The sequence below is a fragment of the Antechinus flavipes genome, chromosome 6 (assembly GCF_016432865.1).
Source record: "Antechinus flavipes isolate AdamAnt ecotype Samford, QLD, Australia chromosome 6, AdamAnt_v2, whole genome shotgun sequence".
NCBI classification, from domain to species: Eukaryota; Metazoa; Chordata; class Mammalia; order Dasyuromorphia; family Dasyuridae; genus Antechinus; species Antechinus flavipes.
Window position 1 is genome coordinate 227,831,506 of NC_067403.1, and position 25,142 is coordinate 227,856,647.

A 25,142-nucleotide genomic window follows, 5' to 3' on the forward strand; every position below is an offset into this window, starting at 1 on the left:
ACTCAACTACTCTGATCAATACAATTAAACAAGACAGTTCCAAAGAAATCATGATGAAAAGTGCTCTCTCCACTTCTTGAGAGAGAACTGATGAATTCTGAATGCAGATTGAAGTCACAAGGAGAATGTTAATTCAGAGTGTTAACATCTCCAAAACCAGAGTAGCTCAAGGATTCTCATTGCCTCTCATCTGGACTGTTGTAAAAATCTCATGATCCCTGCCTCCAGTCTCTATATTCTCTAATTTTTGCATAGCAACCAAAATCATTTTCTCAAATGCAGGCTAAACACTCCCACTTCTCTCACTCAGTCCTTATACAGTATGGTGTTTATTGCCCTCTGCTGGGCTACTTTCTAAATAATAACAATATTAATAATTTAAATAGCACTTTAAAATTTGCAAAGTTCTTTTTTAAAAAAATTATTTTCCCCATTTAATGGTATTTTAATATTTTCTAATTACATGTAAAAATAGTTCATTCACTTTTATAAGATTTCAAGTTGCATTTTTGTCCCTCCCTCCCCAAGATAAGCAAGCACTCGAATATAAGTTATTCATACACAATCATATTAAACATTTTTCCACATTAGTCTGTGAAAGAAGAATCAGAACCAAAGGGGAAAATCACAAGAAAGAAGAAACATATAAACATGAAAACACTATGCTTTGATCTCCATTCAGACTCCAAGGTTCTTTCTCTGGATGTGGATAGCATTTCCATCATGAGTTCTTTGAAATTGTCTTAGATTATTGTATTTATGAGGAGAGTTCAGTTGATCAGAGTTGAGGATCACACAATATTGCTGTTATTCTCCTGATTCTACTCACTTCACTCAGCATCAGGTCATGTAAGTTTTTTCAGGTTTTTCTGAGACCTACCTGCTCATCATTTCTTATATCACAATAGTATTCCATTACATTCATCCATCACAACTTGTTCAGTCATTCCCCAATTGATAGGCTTCCTCTCAAAGCTTTACAAAGTTCTTTACATATTTATGATCTCATATAGTCATCAGAAGAGCCCCGTAAGGACAGTGCTATTATTATCTCCATTTTATAGATATGAATAGCATTCCCAAAATATAGCCTTTAATGCTACAATTGTGGTCTGACCAGGACAGAATGCTGCAAAACCATCACCAGCCTCGTTCTTGACATAATGAGGATAGCACACTGAGCTTGAAGTTAGGAAGTCCTGCTTCAGATGCTTATGAACCATGTGACCCTGAACAAGTCACTCAAGTACTTTCACCCTTAATTTTCTTATTTGTAAAAAGTACATTTTATTATCTATATAGCACTTTCATCATAGGCTTCTTGTAAGGATCAGGTAAAATGCATATGTAATGTACTTCACAAGCCTTTAAGTGATGGATAATTGCTAGTTATTATTAGCTTTTTTGATGGCTATATAGTATTTAAGGGGTTTACATTTCACTTAAATCTCCAGGTTTTAATATCTTTTGATATTTTGATATTCAGGAGGTTAGGACATATCTTTTGGAAACAAAAATCTAATAATCTGCTTTCCTCTGTCTAACTTCTTTCTGGAACACAAAGCTTATAGGGCCACTGGGGAGAATTGGTCTTTAGAAGGAGGAAACCCTTCCTTTCCATCATTTCCCAAAATTCATCAATAATAAATAATAGACAATATTTTAAAATGCTTAAGGTTTACAAAGCACTTTACATGGGGCAAAATCTTGCCAGTTTTTACATTCAGTTCTTTTGATGTTTAATGATGAACCTTAGCCTTGTTTCTGATCTGCCATAAAACTTTTCTAAGTTAAGGTCAAATCTCGCTTTCATGGAACAATACATGAATGTTTCAGATTTCAAGTTCTTACGAATTCCAAATCAATATGTCATTGAGGGACTGTTGGGTTTTTACACCAGGGCTTCTTAAACTTTTTCCACTCTTGACTCCTTTAAGCCAAAGAAATTTTTGGATGACTTTGGGTAATATATAAATCGAACATTTCCTGATAATCATAATTTTATGACCCCTCACATTCAGTTATGAGACCTCATAGGTGATAAACCACAATTTAAAAATCTGGGTTTTACATGATAAGATATATTTAGAAATATATCTGCTTGACCTCGGGATTTTCCTCTTTTTATGGGAAAAAAAAAAAAAACATTAGCTAAGCCATATGCTCCATTGGTATTCTTGACAGGGGAGAAAATGAAAAAGGGCCCCAGCACATTGAATGCCCCTCTGTGGCAAAGTTTGAAAAGACATGGACTAAATCTGTACAGGATGGACCCCAATCTGTTTATGGAGAGAATGCTCACTTTGATCCATTGGAACTTTGATTTTCAGCAGTGTTTTAGACCCAGAGGATTATAGCCTCATACAAATTCTCTCTCCAATGACCCTCTCATTTCATCAATGAGAAAACTGAGGGTCAAAAAAGTTAAGAGACTTGTTCAAATCTCAAGTAGTGAGCAAGAGAGCCACAGGGTTGTAGACTTTATCTACTATGATGAATTTTCTAAAACCACACATTTTTTACACTACCTGTTATTGTAATCCTGATGCTAGATTTTTTAAATCCTGGTTTTTTTTTTTTTTTTTTAACAAGCTCCTGAATTGCAAGATGTTTCATTCTCTCCTTAAGTCAAATATTCTTTTAGTCATCCTCTGTGCTTTGCTATATAAACTTGTTTTCTTCTATCTTTATTTGCTTTTATCTTTTTTATCTTCCTCAGGGCCACTTCCAATTCATGTAATGATTTTCAAAGTTATGTGATAATAGCAAACTTTGCAAAGTGCTTTATAGATGTTATCTCCTTTGTTCCTGACAACAATTTTATGAGGTATTATCATCCCTATTTTGCAGATGAGAAAACTGAGGCTGAGAGAGATCAAATGACTTCCCCCAGGATCACATACTATTTGAACTTACATCTTCCTGAGTCCAAGTTCAATGCTCTATGCACTGTACCATCTAAGGTCAAAATTATCTGGCTATTTAGTGACCCGATAAATGACTTAGAAAAAAAGAGAGAAAATGCAAAAATAAGAGAATCACAGAGTTTCTTGTTGTCGAGAATTTCTTTTTGTGCCCAAAAGAACCTTGTTTTCTATGTACCAGCCTTTGCTTCCATTGGAGCATGAAGGCGTCCTATGGTAGTGGGGATTCAAGATGGTCCTTTCAATCTTTGAATAGCACTAATTGTTAGGAACTTTTCCCCTTAAACCATGTCTAAATTGGTCCTTTTTAAAATTCTGACTATTGCTTTTAGTTCTGCTTGGGGATAAACAGAATAAATCTGTGTGGTAATTCTTCAAAAACTTGAAGATGGATGCCAGATTTCCTCCCACTCACCACATCTTCATATCTCCAGGTTAAGGAAGGCCCCCAGTTCCTTTGACTGGGTCTCATATGGCATGAACTTGAAGCCTTAACAGTCCCCAACTTTTTAATACTCTTCCTAAAATATGGTACCAAGTTGTTCTCTTTGTTCGGCCATGTCTGACTAAGATGCCATTTAAGGTTTTCTTGGCAAAGATACTAGATGTCTTGGCCATTTCCTTCTCCAGTTCATTTTTTCAAAGGAAACTAAAGTAAACAGGGTGAAAAACTTGCTTAGGATCACACAACTAAGATTTGTCGGAGGCCAGATTTGAACTCAGGAAGATAAGTCTTCTTGATTCCAGCTCTCATGCTCTAATCATTGTGCTGCTCAGCTGTCCTGTGGTCCCAAATACTAAACACAATACTCCTCCAAAGTGGTTCAATTAGAACAGATGGTTTCATCATGTCCTCAGTCCTGGAAGCTATGTGTCTTATCTGCCCTCTCACATGCTTAACTCATTGTGCATTTAAATACAAACCTCCAGATCTTTTTTCTTCCAACAAATGTCTTCTCCAATTAGTAGAATTGATAGTTTTGAACTCAAATACAAGATTTATATTTATTACTTTTAAATCTTATACTATTAGATACTGTCCAGTGTTCTAAGCCTGTTAGTCAGTCAGTTACTAAACATTTATTAAGTACCTACTATGTTCCAGGAAATATGTTAAATACTGTCAAGAACACAGAGCAAAAATTTATTATGTATGTATGTGTAGGTGATTTCATCTTCAACTAATTTTTCTGCTTCCTATTTCTCCTCTTCTTAATGATAACATACCAATCCTAAATCACCCATTTTCTCTCTAATTCTGCTCAAGATTCTCCTTTACGATCTCTTGAAATCCCTTGCTTCAATGAAACACCCTTTCTCTTCCATCTGCTGTGGATGTATCTTGTATATACCTATTTACTTATGTATCATCTCCCCTATTAGAATGTAAGCTCCTTGAGGTTAGGGACCACTTTTCTACCTTTTTTTGTATGTCTAGCACTTAACACAGAGCTCAGCACATAGTAGGTACTTAATAAATGCTTGTTGATTTGAACTCCCCCATCCTAATTGCCATCCAGTCCTCAAAAACATATAGGAGTTGATATTTAACATCTAGAATATTTGTTTATTTTGGCTATCATATATATTATATTATGTACATATAGTATATCTGTATACTTCAGCCATAATATAATAAATACTTGTCATATTTGTCCTGGTTGCCAGAGTATAAATGCATGTTATTACACTGTTTATATAGATAGAAATCCTAGTGTATCTGATATCTCCTGTTTTATGTTATAGGTTTTTAGAGGATGGGAACTACATACATCATACCCTGATTTATTTGTGAAGGCCCTTAATAAGTATCATTTAGTGATAGTATAGTAAAATCCACTGGATGACCATATTTTGTCTAGGAAAAATTTAGCTTTTCATTGTAAAATCTTACAATCCAACTACTTCTACTGGTTATTATTTGAAGTGACTTTAAGCTCCATTTCAACAGGCAACTTATATTAGTGGGACTGTAAAATAATTTAGATTAAACAAGACAACATTAAAAGAACAAAAAAAGAATTTTTTTAGGGTTGCCAAGTATAGGATAAAATAAAGACCTGGCTCCCTTTGTACTTCTCCTTCAATTCTTACAAAATAAAATTGGAATTGTTAATTCCAGAAATTAGTGCAGTTTCACCTTCCATGTAAGATGGAAGAGGAAGTTAGTTTCTACATTAGTTAGAACCAGAGCTTAAATTATTCCCTTCTGTGATTCTAATATTTAGTGGGTATACAGGGATTAGAGGAAGAGGCAGAATTCATCTCTATTGCCCAGGAACTCATAGTTTCATGAGAAAGAGTTATATACAAATAAAGCATTTATAGCATAAACTGGATGTAATCAACTGAGAAAGGCACTAGAAGTTTTTAAAATTCAATTTTGTTTTGGTTTCATATTCTCTCCCTTCTCCTTCTCTTCCACATCCAATGAAGAAAAACAGAATCCATTACAGATATGTATATTTGTAATATGTATATGTACAGTCATGCAACATAATTTCCTAGATTAGCCATGTCCAAAAGAAAAGAAAAAAGAGAAAGAAGGAAGAAATGATTGAAGGAGGAATGGAGAGAAGGAAGAAAATATGGAAGGAAAGAAGGAAGGAAGGAAGAAAGGAAGGAAGGAAGGAAGGAAGGAAGGAAGGAAGGAAGGAAGGAAGGAAGGAAGGAAAGAAGGAAGGAAGGAAAGAAGGAAGGAAGGAAGGAAGGAAGGAAGGAAGAAGGAAGGAAAGAAAATATACTTCATTCAATACTCTGAGTAGATGAGCTCTCCATCCAGAGGTGGATAACATTTTTCATCATGAGTATTTGGAATTGTGGTTAGTTAGTCACTGTTGATCAGAATTACTAACTCTTTCAGAGTTGATGATCTTTACAACATTGTTGTTATTGTATAAATTGCACTCTTTGCTTACTTCACTTTGCATTAATTCATGCAAGTCTTTTCAGTTTTTCTACAATTATCCCAGAAGGCATTACAAATAAGGAGAATCATGAAAGGCTTCCTAGAGTAACTAGGCTCTCAGCAAGAAAATGAAGGAACCAATTGGAAATGCAAGGCAGGCTCTCAGCAGAGAGCCTGAGGCAGAACAGGGAGATTTAAGAATCATTAAAGACAATAATTAAATCCATGAAAGTTGATGAGATCACAAAATAAAGAAGTATAGGAGAAGAGAAAAGAATCTTGAGGGGTATTGAAGTTAGAGGGTGTGATCTAGATAAGGATCCAGCAAAAAAATTTAAAAAGTGATCAAATATGTAGTCACAAAAGAATGGAATGGTGTCACAAAAACCTAGAGAAAAGGGACCGTTCTGGAGAAGATAATTAAATTGTCAAAAGCTACAGAGGAGTTAAAAGAAACATGGACTGAAAAAAGGCCATTGGATTTGGCAATGAAAAAAATCTTCATAATTTTGGAAAGAGCAGATTTGGTGAAATGAATTCAGAAACCAGATTGTAGAGATTTAAGAACATAAGGAAAAGAAAGAGGAAGCATCAATTGTAAGTGACCCTTGTAAGGAGTTTAGAAATAAAAGCAAGGAGAGATATAGGATGACAATTAGAGGGAATGATTGGGTCAAGTGAGGGGTTTTTTGTGAGACATGGGTGTATTTGTAGGAAATAAAGAGTCAGTACATACAAAAAAGATTGAAAAGAGTGTGAAAGATAAATTCTTCTCTGGGCAGAATTAGAATTCATAGGATTACAGATTTAGAACTGGAAGACATGTTAGAGTAGACTCATTGGATCGTGAATCTGGAGGTGGGAGGGAGCTTCTTCACTGACCATCTAGTCCAATCCCCTCATTTTAGAGATGAGGGAAATACCCAGAAAAATGAAATAGTTCTTGGGTCACCTACTTAATGAATGGCAGAGAATTGGATTTTGAAATCCAGCCTTTAACTCCATAGACATAGAATTCTTCATTACTATCCTTACCTTGGAATTTGGGAGAAGATGTCCCAGAAAGGGGCCAGAAGATCAAGGTTTCATCTTGGCTCTGTCAGTTGTTATCATTTCACCAATGGGATTCAATTTTCTCATCTACAAATTGAGGACTTAGACTAGATAGCTTCTAATGGCATTTCCCAGGCCTAGTGTGTGGCTCTAAGATCTTACTTGGCAGCCCTATTTACTTACATCAAGCGACCAACTATTTGATGCTCTTTTTTCCCCCTGACTCCTCTTCTTTAAAAATCTTTTTTTTTGGACAACTTTATTCTCTCTTGCTCATCTTCTCTTGTTTACCCATGGCAGAGTTAGCAAAAAAAAAAAAGTTCAGGTCTTATAATAAATGATCCTCTGGGTATTTGCTTGGTGATCCTTTTCTTTGTCTGGCTCTGAACATTTTTCTTTTGTACAGTCACATGGAAAAGGAAATCTCCTATGTCATTTTCTTTGATTGATAGAAGAGCCTCAGGGAATCTTTCCAGCAATAGAAGCCAAGTGGATGAAATAGTTCCAAACTTGGATAGTTTGAAAAACAATTTCCTTACACCTCACACAACCTCAGATGTTTTCTGTTGCTAAGTTCATCTATTGATCTTGACCAGAGCTTCTTAAACTTTTCCCACTTTGACTCCTTTCAGTGCGAGAAATTTTGATGTGACCCCAGGCATATAGATATATGAAATAGGTATACAAATCAAATATTTACTGATAATAACTTATAATTTTGTAACCCCCACATTTAGTTATGCAAGCCAGATGGGGTCACAACCCTCAGTTTAAGAAAGCTTTGGTCTAGAAAACACTGTCATTGGATTTCATTTTTCTTTCTTGTGAAGTGGTTTTATACTTCAGTTTTCTAATTATATTTATTCCCATTTTATCACCACAGAACCTTATCCTTATAAACCTGCCTTATCCCACTCTTAGCTTTCATGATTCATTCCTCCAGTTAGGACCAGATGATAAAACTAAAACATATGAATATTCCTTATTTTTGCAGGTACCAACCATCTGCGAACGAATGTCACCCTAACCCCACAATCATTTACAAATCCTCGGAGATCTACATCAACATCACCAACATGGCCTTCCTGGGAATTAAAGTCTTCCTCGAACATGGACCGGCTCAAGGATCCAATGAGACATTTCCCTGAAAATGCAAGCTTGCTTCAGATAATCAAATCTACACTGGTTCACCCTCCCCCTAGAACTAGGGCTCAAATAGATTTCTCTTCTGCCCTTTATCAAGGGAGTGGACATAGTGCATCTCTGGATCCTCCCAAGGAGTTGGCCCAGGCTCTCAACCGCCCAAGACCTCGAGATTCGGACGAAGCAGCTGATGTGTCAGGTTTGCCTCAACCCAACATGTCTGTCCCATTGTCCACAACACCATCTGTGACATTGTCGAGTGCTGTCCTGTCATCTCAGCCAGTGCCATTAGGAACACCTTCCATTCCAAACCAGCACATGCCAGGGTCAGACATTGTCTCAGCAATTCCATCTCCATCTCTCTCTTCATCAGTTCCTGGCTCACCTCATACCATCATATTTTCTAAACCTACTGAGCTACCAGCCAAAGTGCCTTCATCCCCCCAGGCAGCTCCCTCTGATTTTTCCCATAGAGAAAGTATTGATAATCCCTTAGACCCTCTTTCCAGTAAAACAAGTCACCCTCCATCCAGAAAGGCCCAAGAATTAACAGACATCCTCGGTCTGGATTTTTCTGGATCTACAACAGCACAGTACTCTAGAGTGGCCCCAAGTGAGAGACTGCACCCCGAAAGCCCATCTACATCTGTGTTTGTGAATTCCATGCCAGACATACCCCATCTGTCTTCCCCACCAGTTGCTCCTGGAAGTCTACCTTGGCTTCCAAGTCAAACCCCTACATTGTTGAAGTTCACAGATATGTCTTCTTCAGGCCCAGTCCACACTCAACCATTCAAACCAAGAGTGACTAAAAGGGCCCATGGCAGTGTGATCTGGCCGGCTTTTGAGAGCTCATCAGAGGCGCCCGAAGTGGGGTCCAGACTTGTCCAAAGTACAGATGGAGGAGCCGCTTCTATGGAAAGGAAACCCAGCCAACCTGCTACAGTAAACAAGCCTGTGCAATTGTCACCAGCTCCCGAGGACGTGAGGGCAGTGTCCCGTCTTGGAAAACATGTCCCCTCCTCTCCAGCCACTCGGTCTTTTGCAGCTCCAGGTGAAGCAACTTCTCCTCATCCTGCCTCTTCACCAGCAACTAAAAATGAACCAGCTTCAATCTCCACACCTGATTTCCCATGGCAGTCCCAGAGCAGGGCATCTCCCCTGCTTATGGTGGCTAAAAGTCCAACTTCTAAAGAAAAGAATAAGGATGGGACTCCTACAGACTTGCTTCTTGTGGAGACGGACCAGTCATCTGTCCAGTATTCTACAATTGCCAGTCTCCCCTTAGGGAAAGAAGGCAGCTTGATGGGTGCTTTAATGGGAAATGAAAAAGCCAAGAGGATGACATCTCCTGGTTCCAGTCCCACTCAGGAGGCCACCAGCCAGTCCACTTTAAATGATTCGACCACCAATCACATTCCAGCTGCTATCATCACAAAGCCCAGAGTGGCTCTCACACTCTCAGACTTGCCTGCTCATCCTATCCTGCCGACGGAGCGATCCTCCTCTGCTTTGAAGTCTTTTCCTACAGCAGATGCCGAGTCTAAGGTCGGGACAACACCTGCAGATAGTTCTAGAGTCACGACTTCAGCCCCTAAGCGGGAGACCATGCATGTTCTCCATTCTTCTAGACCAGCAAGAACACAAACGGCAATGAGCACAGATGTTTCCCAGAGTATTCTTCCAGGAGGAACAGGGTCTCATTTCTTAGAATCACTGATACCTGTCCTGCATCCCCAAAAAGGTTATGATTTAAATGGACATGAAAAAAGTCTTGCACCCTCAGTGACCCATTCTGCCAAAATCACTGTTCCTAGTGGCTCAAATTTAGCTGCCAAAATGACACATCCTCCAGATGTCAGAGATGCTGATTTGCATCGGACCTTTGCTAAAGGGCTCAGACTTGAATATCCATCCCTTAATTTAAGCACAGAACAAGCCACACATCAGTCTAGAGTTACTACGATTGGAAATTCTTCAGACCTTTGGCCTGCAAGCCAGAAAAACATCACTCGTGACCTTGAAGCATCGTTCGGTCCACACCTGGCTAGCCATGAAGCTTTCACCATAGCCCACGAACACCTCCTTTCACGTCCTTCCTCAGAATCGCCTCCACTTTTGACATCTGTTCCACCAGCCTCGTCAGATGTAACTCCCCCCATCAGCTTGCAGGAAATGCTTTTAGGAGAAACGGAGACAAGAACCTCATCTGCCAGTACTCACCATCCATCACCTATGATAAGTACTCCTGGGTCATTCCAGAGTGGCCGCAAGCCTTGGACGTTCCCTGCTGCCGTTCTTCCCACACTAACCCATGCCTTATTCAGGACGGCATCTAAAGCACTGCTGACTTCTCCAGTCCCTGAGAACTGGACTGTTGCACCCGCTCATGCAGGTAGTTTGGTTCCTGGTTCCCAACACACAGGTATGACCACTTCCATGGCCAAAGCATCTTCAACTTCAACATCATTATGTAGCTTCATTCTGAAGGAACACATAGACATACAAATAGACACACATTCCTTGTAATGGGACGGAGCTCCTGAGAAGCCCCAGTTCGGATTCTTCTGGCCATTTGTTTGTCCAAAAGCATCCAGAACTTAAATACATTTATGAAGGAGCAGTAGAATAGCATTGATGTAATTTTCTTAACAACTTTTCTAACCTAATGATTTGGAAGCTATTAGACCTAAAATCTCCCTGTCCTAACATGGCTCTAGCACCAACCCTTTACAAACAAATAGTTTCATAAGTGACATCCATTCATCACCAATGCTCCCTTCCTTGTGTTGTATTCTGACCAACTACAAATTGTACTTATTCTCTCCTTGCAGCACACGCTTCCATGTCCCCTGAGGTGGTTCCAACTGTGGCGTCAACAGCAGCCACAAGGGTTATAGGAAAATACACTCTGTCCGCATTGTCTGCAGCCTTAGTGTCCAAGGGGACTGGAAACAAACTCTCCATTCCCTCAGCAATGGTGGCCAAAAGCACCCTGTCCCCAGTGCTGGCTAAAAATGGCACCCCCATTGGAACACCAGGCTCCCAGATGGTGACAGTTACAACCAAGGCAATGGAGACTCCTACAGCTTCTCCCTTCGTATCCACGACTCACAGAACCACGCAGGCCAATATGATCACAGCTGCAGCAAGGTTGTCAACAACACATTTCCCAGGGAAATCTCAAGCCATGCAATCAGACTTCCATAAGACAACCAACTCAGAAATGTCCAGAATCTCCACCACTTTCCCACTGACCATCATGGCAGCTCTGACGTCCATGTCCACATTGGGAAAGGTTACTAAACTCCCTCCCATACCTGTGGAAAACACATCGGCTGCTCTCCCATTGGCTTCCACTACTGTGGTCACAACTGGCAAGACCACCTTGAATCTAGAATGTCAGATGTCCAGGAAACTAATGGTAAAGACAGGTAAGAGTCTTGGAAACAATAGTACATCCTGGTCTTAAAGATGGGGGGGAGGGATTTATTTTGTAGTCATGGAATTTTTTTCTCCCTTTTTGGACCATAAGAGAGTGTAAGAATTGAGTAAATTATGGAACATAGTTTTTGGATAGTAAAATATTCAGTATCAGTGTTTGTATCAATGTTTTGATTCAATTATTTGGTGTGGTGGGATATTTTCTCCCCTTTTGGATCACAAGAGTAAGAGTTGAGTGAATTATGGGACGTAATTTTTGGATCATAAAATGTTTTATATCAGTTTTTTGTGGTGGTGGGATATTTTCTCCCCTTTTGGATCATGAGAATATAAGAGTTGATTAAATTGTGGAGCATAATTTCTGGAATATAAAATATTAAATATCAGTGTTTGTATCAATATTTTGTATCAACTTTTTTTTGTATATTGGGAAATTTTCTCCCCTTTTGGATTATAAGAGTGTATAAGAATCGAGTAAATTATGGAATATAGTTTCTGGGTTATAAAATATTCATTATCAATGTTCATTATCAGGATTTGATTTTCTTTTTTGTTTTTATTAGCTCTAAAATATTTTTGATGAAAGAAACTTATATTCTTAGAGTTGCTGAGACTTAACTGCCAGTCATATAGCTAGTATATGTCAGTTGGGATTTGAATCCAGGGTTGTTGTTTTCTCTAAAGCTGGCCCTTTCTTTATTACACCATACAACTGCATTAATTTACTTGGGAAAAGGGAGGGTCCTGGTTAAGCTTTGAAGGAATTTTGGAATCCCTCCAGTAGCAGTAGAGTTAATGCAATGCAGTTTCTGATTGCAGTAAAGAGATGGCCTAGAACACACAGCATGCTATTAATAGTGCTGTTGAGCTCTGCTATAAAAAGGGGGGTTGATAAATTATTTTAAAGAATATATCAATGCTGAATGCACCTGTCTCTGTTTTTTTACTCTTCTCTTACCTCCCTCAACCTAAGAATGAAATGAAATGACATATTTAAATACATCCCCATCTTAAAGGGGATATTGTGAACATCATCCTGGCGTAAAGACTAATATCTCCTCAAGCTTCTGGGGTCTTATTTGTTACTGTTCAGTTGTTTTTCAGTTGTGACTGATTCTTCATGATCCCATTTGGGGTTTTCTTGGCAGAGATACTGGTGTGCTTTGCCATTTCCTTCTCTAGATCATTTTCTAGATGAGGAAAGTGGGCAAGTGATTTGGCCACATTCACACAGCTGGGAAGCGTCTGAGGCCAGAAACTCAGGAAGATGAGGCTTTCTGACTCCATGCCTGGGACTCCATGCATTGTACCACCTAACTGCCTATCTTCCATGTCTACTAGATCTTATTATCTGTGGGTATAAGTGAGTTAGGCTACTCATAGAGCCCCTTAAAGGTAATGGTGATATAAAGACTTCAGGGGGAAATTTTTTATAACCGGGTCTCAGAAATAGTTATAGAACACTTTTTTAAAATGGAAGAAGAAAAAAAACACATCTTCTCCCTCTTTCTGTTAATTTCACCAGTTAACTGAATGTCAATCAATATTAAGCAACCAGAGCTGATTTTAATTGGCTGTTGTACTCAATTCCTCATCTGTAAAATGAGCTGGAGAAGAAAATGGCAAACTACTCCGGTGTCTTTGCCAAGAATATTCCAAAAGGGATCATGAAGAATTGGACAAGACTAAAAATGACTGAACAACAACAACAAAAAAAAACCAATCCTGGCTGGCTTGATGCTGATTGGTAGTTCAAGAGGCTAATGATAGGGAATACATGAGTGTTGGTGAGCCATGGATGCTTCCTTGTTTTCCCCTGCTGATTTAGCATAAAAAAGGTTTTTCCTTCCACCCCCTACTGAGAATCTGAGAAGTATGATCTTTAGACCATTGTTTGATAGCTCTTTTACTGCCTTGCTAATACTTTCTGCCTCCAAATCAAGCTTAAGTGTTCTCCGGTATAATTATGAGCCGTTTAATAATATAATTATGACATATTTTACAAACATACATTTGTTAATATAATTATGACTTACTTTTCAGAAGCTTCCTTAGTTCCCCTTCAAATCTCCTGACTCCAATTTCCATCCCTGAAAAGACAGCTACAATTTGGTTTCTATTCATTGTTTTAAGTGGGTTCTAGGACTTTTTGTTCTTGGTTCTCTTAGCGTGGTCTTCAATGAGGGCTCTGAACACATAGATCTGTGCTCATCATTTTAAAGGAGAACTTGTACAGGAGAGGAGCAAGTTAAAACCAGATTGTTTGAAAGGATGGAATATGACCACTCTGCACTAATGTGTGTGTATGTTTTTTTGAACAGTTCTCTTTCTCACCCAGAGGAGGCTGCAGATCAATGATTCCCTGAAGCCTGATGTAACCAAAGGGCTCACCCAAGCCCTGCAGAAAGCTTTCCACCAGAATGATATCTATGCACATGTAAGCTACCCTAGCTTGTTTGAAGCCAAAGTCTCTCTATGTCTCTTCTTTCTAACTAAAGTTTGATTTTCTTTTATTCATAAAGACTATGTTCACCCCTTAAGTAGAGGAAAGACCTCAAGGGCCTGATAGAGTTCTCTCCTCCAGGAATAGAACATGGAATATTAGAATTAGAAAGAAGCCCCGGTATTTCCTGTGGCACACTCCTCCCTGGCCCTTTCTCTACCCTACGAGGAAAGTAGGGTCCAGAGATGTAGAGTCCAAGAAGACAGAATGGAACCCATAAGAGATCATTAAGTCCAATCCCCTCATTTTACAGAAAAGGAAACTGAGGTCCAGAGAAGTTAAGGGATATATCCAAAGCTAATTGGATAAATTAAGACCCTGCTATTTAACAAAGGCAGATGCTTAGAAATAGTGATAATTTCCATTTGGAGAAACGGAGACCCAGAAAATTCAAGTCATAGAATCATCCTATCCTAGAATAGCAATGTTGGAAGGGTCCCTCTCAGAGATCATCTAACTACAGAAAGGAAAAGGTAAGGGAAAGGGGAAGGGGGCATAGAATCATAGAGGATCAAAGATAGAAGGACCTCAGACAATTTCTAATAAAGGGTTTCTTCATCTTTTTGTCTCATGGGCCCTATTGGCAATCTGGACAAACTTATGAACTCCAACTTAGAATAATGTTTAAAATGCATTAAAAATACAAGAAATTATAAAGGAAATCAAATATCTTGAAATACAAATATCCAAATATTTAAAAGAACCAAATTCATGGATCCCAGGTTGAGGATCGACTCCTGATTAGCTCAAAGCTTCTATTTTACACATGAAAACACTGAAGCCTAAAAAAGGGAAGCATTTTGTCCAAGGTATCACAGCTAATTACAGTGATCACTATCACTATTTATTTAGTTACTTAGCAAAGGCAGACCATAGGAACAAAGCTCATTTTAGAGAATGGCAAATTTTAGGTGATTGACATTTTGCTGTTTGACAATTGTGTGAAATATTCCAATTACCCAGGATTTTGCAAAAAAGTCTGGCTTCATCAATAGGGTTTCCAATAAAGCACTGCTCACTACTTTTCCTTCTAATTATACTATCCACAAAAATGGCTAGTGATTTATATCTGGAAATTTTAAAGTCATTTAGCCTCATGAATTAAGACCGACTTGAGTTGGATTGCCAGCAACAGACATGGAAATGAACTTTTTTCTTGGCTACAGAATGCCAAGTACTATTTAGCAACTGCTGAATGACTTTGATCACCCAAAGAACAAGTGATAGATGCCTTGTTTGGGCCCCATCCAGGTTTTTAATGCTATAATTCTAAACACTTTAGAGATGTAGGTTCTAATTGGCAATCGGACACTCCAAATACCACTGCCAAACTTAGCCTGGGTCCCTTTCGTATCATGTACCTTTCATTTTCTTTGTTGAATATTTTGTTGTTCAATGGTGCTTAGCTCAGCACTTTTGGGGGACAGAAAAAGAGAAGGCTCTCCATACTATCCTCCTTCTAAACAGTGTTTATTCCCTTACTGGTTTTTACATTTCTTCCACCAAGAATTTGGATTTAATGATCCAAATTTGAACTTTTCCAGTTGGTGGCAACTGAATTGATTATTTGATGGAGATGTAGCCAAAATAAAGAGAATAGCTAAGTGAGACTGAGGGACTTTGAGGTCAGAGAAAGAAGAGGTGTCCCACTCCCACCTATGAGAACTAGCTTTCTATAGAAAATGTCACTGACATTGCTAATGATGGTGTTTTATACCAGGAGCTTTTTTAAGTATCCTTTTTATTTGACAGTTTGTTGAAGGATATGGATCCTTAAAGAATCTTTTTTAAAGAAAAAAAAGATAGGAAAAGATAATGATAAATGTCAGAGGAGAAAAATGGGACACTAATACATTGTTGGTGGAGTTGTGAACTGATCCAACAATTCTGGAGTACAATTTGGAACTTTGCTCAAAGGGCTATTATACTGTGCTCTTTGATCCAGCAGTGTCTCCACTGGGCCTTTATTCCAAAGAAATCATAAAGGAGAGAAAGGGATCCACATGTGCAAAAATGTTTATAGTGTCCTCTCTTTTTGTAGTGTCAAGGAACTGGAAACTGAGTGGATGCCCATCAGTTGGACAATGGCTGAATAAGTTATGCTATAGGAATGCTATGAAATATTATTGTTCTAAAAGAAATAATCATCAGGATGATTTAGGAAAGACCTGGAGAGACTTACATGAACTAATGCTAAGTGAAGTGAATAGAACCAAGAGAACATTGTACACAACAATATGTTATGTGATGATCAACTATGATGGACATGGCTTTTTTTCAGCAATGAGGTGATTCAGGCCAGTTCCAATATATTTGTGATGGAGAGAGCCATCTGCATCCAGAGAGAGGACTATGGGGACTAAATGTGGATCACAACATCGTATTTTCACTTTTTGTTGTTGTTTACTTGTTTTTTGTTTTTTTTTCTCATTTTTTCCTTCTTATTCTGATTTTTCTTGTGCAGCACAGTAAATATGGAGATATGTGTAAAGGAACTGCACATATTTAACATATGTTGGATTACTTGCTATCTAGGGGAGAGCATGGGAGAAAAATTTGGAACACATGGTTTTGCAAGTGTGAATATTGAAAACTAATTTTGTATATATTTTGATACTAAAAAGTTATTTTAAAAAATCTTTTTTAGATAAGTAAAGTAAAAAATACAGAATTAGAAAGAAAATTAGTGATATTTAAATACATCTATTACAATGTTAAAAAAAAGTTCTTGATCCCAGGTTAAGAACAATGTTATAGATAAAGTATATTTTAATAGATACTTGATCCAATAGACACAAATCTTTCCTCCAATGTTGCAGATTTCAACTCATCCATAATTTTTCATCCTGTGTGCTTCTGTGCTCTCTAATCACACCTCTTTGTATTTAAAAAAATATTTTGTTGAAATCATGATAGTACAGACACTGTTCATATAGTAGCTACCACTCTTCATATGTGACTGGCCCATCCTCTCTTCTGATCATATGTATTCTGCATGATATCTCTTGAAAATCTTCTTGTGAACAAAATGTCTAAAATATACTTGGGGCTACTTTTGTCTTTGCATTTTCTTCAGGTTACGATAGTTTTAATTCTTTAGACTGAAGCATTCTATGATTTACAGCCATACAACATTATTTAGAGAATGTTGGCACTAAACAAATGAGTTTTTTATTTTGAGGGGAAGCTCAAGATCATTGAAAAACAGTCATTATTCAGATATAAACTTGCCCATCGTCTCCCCATTCATTTTGGGTCTCCTTTTGTCTGTCATTAGTGCCTCTCTAAGATGTATATATTGATGGCTAATTGAATAGAATCTCCCATAGAACTGCATGGTCATATGTTTGAGCATAGGCATTTTTAAATGCATTTATTTTTTCCATGTGAAATATTAGGGCAGTTTTTATTTTCCTCAGTTACATGTAAAACAAGTTTTTACTTTTGTTTTTTAAAACTTTGAATTCTAGATTCTTTCTCTTCCTCTCCACTCCCATTCCCATTAAGAAGGCACATGTGAAGTTATGCAAAACATTTCCATAAAAGTCATGTTGTGAAAGAAAACAAAGCCAGTTGCTCTTAAATAACAGGTGATCTCACTGAGGAGCCCCTGTGGTATTTGGAGTTTGATGTCATCTGCAATCAAAAGCATCTGAAAAATCCTTATTCTCTATAAACAAAAAGAAAAAAATGACCAAAAAAAATCGTCTTCCCTTCCCTTCCACTCTGTGCTAGATAGCCTCTGTTACTATAGTAAGCATGTTTGGCAAACATATCTATATCTGCCTGGTTTTTTTTGTTTGTTTGTTTGTTTGCTTTTTTATTAAAGTTTTTTATTTTCAAAATATATGCAGGGATAATTTTTCAACATTGATCCTTAGAAAACCTTGTGTTCCAAATTTCCTCCCCTTCTCAACATTAACATGTTAAACATGTTAAAATATGTTAAATCCAATATATGCACATATATTTATACAATTATCCTGTTGCACAAGAAAAGTCAGATTAAAAAGGAAAAAAAATGAGAAAGAAAAGAAAATAAAGCAAACAACAAGAAAAAGAGTGAAAATACTATGTTGTGATCCACACTCAGTTTCCACAGGCCTTTCTCTTGATATCAAGCCAAAATTCACTTCTCTGAAATCTTCACCCTTTGCTCCTACTGCTGCTTTCTGAAACAAACAATTATAATCCATCTTATCTACCAAAGGTAGCTTTTTGAATCCACATCTTCTCAAATGTCCTTCTAACTTCCTTATCCTGCATTAAGTTGTGCAAAAAAAAATTGTGTTTCTCTTGATGTTGAGAATATGTGATTATGTAAATACTGGCAAATCTGTTCTATATTCCATCTATTTGTTGTCTTTCCAGTTTCAAATATAAATGCTCTCAAGATGATTTGTCTTAATTGGAATTCATGCTAAGGTTTCTATAGGCTCATTGTTTTGAGGTATTATTATTTGTAATATTCCAACATCTTCCTTCATGGTGTTTTACAACTAGATTTGCTTTATAGGAGTGGTATCCTTAGTCCTTTTCTTCCTGACAAGGAGATCTAGTGCTTGCTGACTTCAGTGTTTTCTGGGTTCTTTCGGCCTCCTCATTGTGGTGACTACCTTATATTGGTGATAATAAAATTAAATATCTTTGTCTTGGTTCATTTCCCATTTTCCAGCATTGAGAGCTAATTTGATTGATTGAGTTAGAACTATTGTAATTGCATACAGAGTCTTTGACTCATCATCATTTTTAAAAATTTGTTGTTTTTTTTCTTTTTATCATTTTTCAAACCAGTCATCTGACTACCCAAATGGTTGATTCTGAAATGATTTCCATTTTAGTAAACTAGTTTTTTTTTTCTGTAAAACATACCCATTTTTTATTTTTTTGATGTTATTCATCACTTGCCAAGTCTCCATTGCAGGCTTCCTTCCTTCCTTCCTTCCTTCTTTCCTTCCTTCCTTCCTTCCTTCCTTCCTTCCTTCCTTCCTTCCTTCCTTCCTCCTTCCTTCCTTCTTTCCTTCGTCTTTTTCTTTCTTTTTTTCTTTCTTTCTTTCTTTCTTTCTTTTTTCTTTCTTTCTTTCTTTCTTTCTTTCTTTCTTTCTTTCTTTCTTTCTTTTTTCTTTCTTTCTTCTTTCTTCCTTCCTTTCTCCTTCCTTCCTTCCTTCCTTCCTTCCTTCCTTCCTTCCTTCTTCCTTCCTTCCTTCCTTCCTTCCTTTCTCCCTTCCTTCCTTCCTTCCTTCCTTCCTTCCTTCCTTCCTTCCTTCCTTCTTTCCTTCCTTCCTTCCTTCCTTTTTCTTCCTTCCTTCCTTGCTTTCTTTTTTTCTTGCTTGCTTGTAATACATACTTCAAAATACATGAATAAATAGTTTTCAGCATTCATCCTTGCAAAACCTTGTGTTCTAAAATTTTTTTCCTCCCTTCCCCCACCACCTTCTTTAGACAGTTGGATCTTCTTCTTTAGACAATTGGATCCAATATATGTTGAACTTGTGCAGTTCTCCTATATATATTTTCATGATTATCATGCTGCACAAAAAGGAAAAAAAACAGGCAAACAAAAACCAAAAAATGAAAATACTATGTTGTGATCCATAATCAGTCTCCACAGTCCTCTCTCTGGGTGCAGATGGCTTACTATCACCACTTTATTGGAATTGGCCTGAATCCTCTCATTAAAAAGAGCCATGTCCATGAGAATTGATCATCATATAATCTTGTTGTTGCCATGTTTATGATCTGGTTCTGCTCCTTTCATTTAGCATCAGTTCATGTAAGTCTCTCCATACCTCTCTGAAATCATCCTGTTGGTTGTTTCTTACAGAACAATAATATTCCATAACATTTATATACCACAATTTATTCAGCCATTCCCCAACTGATGGGCACCCACTCAGTTTCCAGTTTCTGGCCACTACAAAAAGCATTGCCATAAACATTTTTGCACATGTGGATCCTTTTCCATTTTTATGATCTCTTTGGGATACAGACCCAGTAGAGACACTGCTGGATCAATGTGTGTGTGAATAATTCCTTTCTTAAGAAAATACTGATATACATACAGGTCTGAAACTTCTAAGTAATCACCAAGTCTTTTGGCCACTCTCATTTCTGAATCCTGAACCACATTTTCCAATATTTTGGTGGAGAGGACATCCTTCCCTGTTCATGACTTCAGGTTGAAATCATCAAGTGTCAGAGTATATGTTTGACTTTGTCAGGAAGATTTTATATTCTTTGTACAGTCTCTGCTTTTTTATTCCCTGCAACAAATGTTGCTATGCAGCTGCATAATTATATTTTTGCTTACATAACCCATAAGCTCTCAAAAGCAATATGACCAAGTAGTTTATGAAGTGATGGTTCTTCTTACATTTTGTGTGTACAATAAAACAACTCAGTTAATGTCTTTATTTGATTGGCAAAGTGATATGTAGTAGAGGGAGCCTTAGTATTAGATGCAAGAGAGACAAAGGTTCAATTCCTGTGACACTTATTAGCTGTAAACTTTACTAAGACTCAGTTTCTTCATTTGGAAAATGGGAAAAATAATATCTGGCAGGGTTGTTCTGAGGAAGTAATAAAATATTATATACAAAAGAATTTCTAAATCTTTGAAATAATATACAGATAGCAATTATTACTCTTTGCAACTTCAGCGGGAATCTATGAATCATAATTCTTTTTAGCTGCACTTTCCCTTTGTCTTCTGCTTTCAATTATAGTGAGAATGATATTTCTGTCATTCTGTCATTCCTTGAGTATATCAGTCTCTTCATTGATAATTGGACAAACATCTCTGATTTAAAGGCACCAAAAGTTAAAAATTAATGTTCATAGATATTCCATAATAAAGCTATATATCAAAGACCATAGGCATTGTCAAAAAGCATTCATAATGAAAGAGAGAGCTTTAACTTTGGAAAGCTGAGTGTGCAGTGTCTTGGAGTCAGAAGGACCTGGATTTGAATCTTTTCTCAAGCACTTCTTAACTATGGGACTTCATGGAAGTCTGAACTTTCACAGCTTCATTTTCCTCATTTATAAAATGAAAAATAATAATAGCACCTATTTCATTAAAGCTTTTTATAAGAATTAAATAAGATATCATATGTAAAGTGTTTTACAAACTTTGAAATGATAGACATTATTTTTGTTAGCTATTATGAACTGATAATTAATAACAACAAGGCTGATGATGAGATAGCTAAATTATTTTCATGATTATAAAAGACTTTGCTTGATGTGATCCTATTTTATCCTTTTGACAAACCCCTGGGATAAATAGTAATGATTTGATCATCCCATTTTTCAGACAAGGACACTGAGGTTCAGCTTTGATTCTTGAATCTTATCCCTGCTCCTTTTTGCCTGTATGACCTTGACACTTTTTTGGCCCCAAGCTTCCTCAGTTATCCAAAGAGGGCACCGGACTCAGTGATCTCTTACACCTTCTTTCTCTAAAGCCTATAATACATATAAGATTAAATGAATTATCTAATTTTCACACATCTGGTAAGTAAAGTGAGCCTAAGATTTGAACTCAGACCCTCAGACTGAAGACGGTCCTCTTTCAACTACAAAAGCTCTTTTGAAAAAAAATAGGATCATTATGCAATTTTGTTGTTTTGTTACTACTGCTACTCCCCTCACTTCTTCTCTAGTTGAAAGAAAACTGAATATTATTGTTTCTTGTATTTTCTGTCACTTAGTAAAATTGAAATCCTTCCACGCTACGCTAGGTCGGTTGCACATACCTCCTAATTTTAGTGTATGTCTTCCCTTTGAAAATGTGAGCTCCTTTTGGGCACAAAGTGGTTTTCACCTTTCTTTCCATTCCCAGCCTGGCACATGGTGAGTAAATGCTTCCTAAATACTTGTTAACTGACTAACTCTATTTCTAAAAATAATCACAGTAATCATTCTTAAATATTTATAGTGTTTTCTTCACAGTAGTCCATGTGAGTATTAGTACTTCCATTTTGTAGTATCAATTATATTCTTTTTTGGTCTAATTCCTTGAAAATGTCCAATCTCTCTATGGCCTATCTGGTCTGTTTAGCTGATTTCTGTTAGCTGAAATGTTCTTTTGCCAGAATATCATATATCTCAGCTACACCGACCAATTGTTTGTCGCACCATGACCCAACATGATTCACTTCCAATAAAACCCAACAATCAATTAATCAGCAAGCACTGATTATGTGCCAGGTACTTGTTGAGGGGAAAACACCTTTACTAAATATAGTTTCTATTGCATCGTGATGGATGAAATTATTAATTGTAGAAAACTCCTTTAGAGCAATGTGAAAATAAGCTATACTTAAATTCCTTACAGCAGGCTTGTCTGTTCCCATTTTTTCTTTCAGGTAGAAATTTTGGAACATTCCCACAATGTGACAGTTGGCTATTATGTCACGAAGGGGAAACTGGTTTATATCCCTGCTGTTGTTGTTGAGGTCCTGGTTGCTTATGGCATTAGCAATGTCACTGCTGACCTGAAGCAGCATGTGCCAAACCTGCAGTCTGTGGCAGTACTGGCTTTGCCATGGAACCCTCAGCCAGCCTACGCCTTTCAGCTAAAAACGGGTGAGTGTCTCCTTGGGGAGTGCCTTTGGAGGGTTCTTTGAAGGGAGTGAACCATTTTATTTGTAAGTTTAAGAATGGAAGAGAGGAGAAAACACAATTTCAAAAGGGAAGCCAAAAACAACAGCTCACAGATAGTTTTATGTCAAGAAGTAAGATGTCGTAGTGGAGAAGATGCTATGTCCCTGACACTTACTAGTGCTATAACCCAAATCTTCCTGGTCCTAAATCCAAGACAAAACAACTCACATGGGTGTAGACTCAGATTTAGAGCTGGGAATGGCCTCAAGGTAATCAACTGCAACTTCTTCATTTTAAATTTGGAGAAACTGAGACCCAGAAAGGTTCAGTGATTTGCTCAGGATCACACAGGAAGTGACCAAGGCCAATTCTATATCTACACCAACTGGGTAATAAAGAGCTGAGGCAGGATTTGAACTCAGGTGATCTCCTCCAAATCCAGGGCCCTTTCGACTCTCCCTCACTCATGCTTCATAGTTTATCTCATGCTTTGATATATACTACTTCATCTGCTCCTCATAAGAACACTGTGAGAGAAGGGAAAAGAGGGAAATATCATTTACATATTACAGCTGAGGAAACTGAGGCTCAAGAATATATAATAATACTTACCATTGGCCACACAGTCAAGAAGAGGTAAATCCAGGACTTGTATCTGGTTCTCTGAGTTCCAGCTTAGCTCACTCAATATCAATTTTGGTGGGAGAGTGGAAATGTTGCCATACTCCACTAATTTAATTTGGAACTAGTTGTACAAGTGACTGGGCATTGAGGCATTTAAAGAAAACAATTTGAAGATAGTTATCTCCCCATTTCGTGCTGCCATCTTTCCCTGAGCAGATGCTAACAGATACACTTATTATAATGAAATGAAATCCTTTGGTCTGTGGGGAACCTCGGCTTTGGCTGTGCCTCCAATTCTTACACTTAATAAATCATTTAAAATGCTGTGCTCCAATGTACGTGAGCAGCTCTTGCTGGGCCTGATCATTACATACATTGTGTTGTGATCAAAAATAGTGTCACAGGCTCACAGTTAGTCCAGAAGGATGGGAAGTCCATGTTTTGTCAGAAGCTGATTTTTCTTTGTGGCTCTCTTTCTAGTGTTGCAGTTTGTGGGCCAGTCCGACAACATCCAGTCCTGCAAGTTTGCTCAGACGATGGAGCAGAGGCTGCAAAAAGCTTTTCAGGATGCAGAGAAAAAAGTTCTGAGTACCACTAGCAATCTGACTGTGGAGGTAATGATCTACTTATAGGAAAAGGCAACTGGGATGAGGAGGTGGGATGGGGACAAAGCACAGTCCAACCTACAATGCAATTGTGTCAGAAGAGAAGGCAGCTTGTGATAATGATTGCTGAGGGTGAAGATAACAACTAGAATTTATATAGCATTTTAAGGTTTGCAAAGTGTTTTACAAATATTATTTTATCTGATTCTCCACAACAACTTTGGGAGATAGGTTATATATATTTGTATACACACAGAGAGAGACACACATATACCTGGCTTTAGGTATTGGGACCCTCAGCCATTCAGTCAATAAATATTTAAGTGCCTTCTATGTGTCGGGCACTATGCTAAATGTTGAGGATATAAATAGATGCTTATTGAAAGAATGAATGTATGTAGGAATGAATGAATAAGCTCCCTCCCTCTCTGCAGGAGATCACCTTGGCTGAGTTTATCAGAGATTCCCCTCCATTGGGGAGATTGGAAAGGAGGAATCTGATATCATCACACTCAGCTGGATCCTCCAGGATTAGCAAGCAGCCATGGAAAACCATTTGACAAAAACATTTAGAGTACTATGAAAACCTCTTTGATGGTCATCCCAGTAAACTTACTGTATCATCAGAATGATGTTGAGATCAAATTTGGCTATTTGGAGTTATGTTTTTTATTATTTATTTATTATTATTTTTTATTTTATTTTATTATTTATTATTATTATAGCTTTTTATTTACAAGTTATATGCATGGGTAATTTTTCAGCATTGACACTTGCAAAACCTTCTGTTCCAACATTTCCCCTTCTTCCCCTCATCCCCTCCCCCAGATGGCAGGTAGTACAATACATGTTAAATTTGTTAGAGTATATGTTAAATACAGTATATGTTTACATATCCATACAGTTATTTTGCTGCACAAGAAAAATTGGATTTAAAAATAAGGTAAAATTAACCTGAGAAGAAAATCAAAAATACAAGAGGACAAAAACAGAAGGAGTGGAAATGCTATGTTGTGGTCCACACTCATTTCCCATAGTTCTTTTGCTGGGTGTAGCTGGTTCTCTTCATTATTGAACAAATGGAACTGATTTGGTTCATCCCATTGTTGAAGAGAGCCATGTATTTGGAATTATGTTTTAGAGAATATGGTTTGACCAATAATATATTTCAATCCATATATCCAACCATTTTATGTAAAGAGTCTCTCTATAAAGGAATAGTATAATTTGAAAGCACCAATTGATTGTAGGACCATTAGTTGAAGAAATTTATTTTCATTGCTATCTTTTGTTTTATATCATCTATATCCTTGTGCTCAAGGCGCTTACAT

The 25,142-nt window shown here is 37.3% G+C and overlaps 1 protein-coding gene across 5 annotated transcripts in view; it reads left to right on the plus strand.

Annotated features, from left to right (window-relative positions):
- Positions 1-25,142, plus strand: part of KIAA1549L (KIAA1549 like) — a 284,289-nt gene that overhangs the window by 145,339 nt on the left and 113,808 nt on the right. For 3 of the 5 annotated variants that reach the window (XM_051967501.1, XM_051967504.1, XM_051967502.1), the window contains exons 2-6: positions 7,880-10,453; positions 10,863-11,462; positions 13,794-13,909; positions 22,345-22,564; positions 23,687-23,820. In XM_051967501.1, coding sequence (XP_051823461.1) covers positions 7,880-10,453; positions 10,863-11,462; positions 13,794-13,909; positions 22,345-22,564; positions 23,687-23,820 — 3,644 coding nt within the window. The remainder of the gene's footprint in view (positions 1-7,879; positions 10,454-10,862; positions 11,463-13,793; positions 13,910-22,344; positions 22,565-23,686; positions 23,821-25,142) is intronic. The other 2 variants (XM_051967503.1, XM_051967505.1) reach the window with 2 other exon arrangements.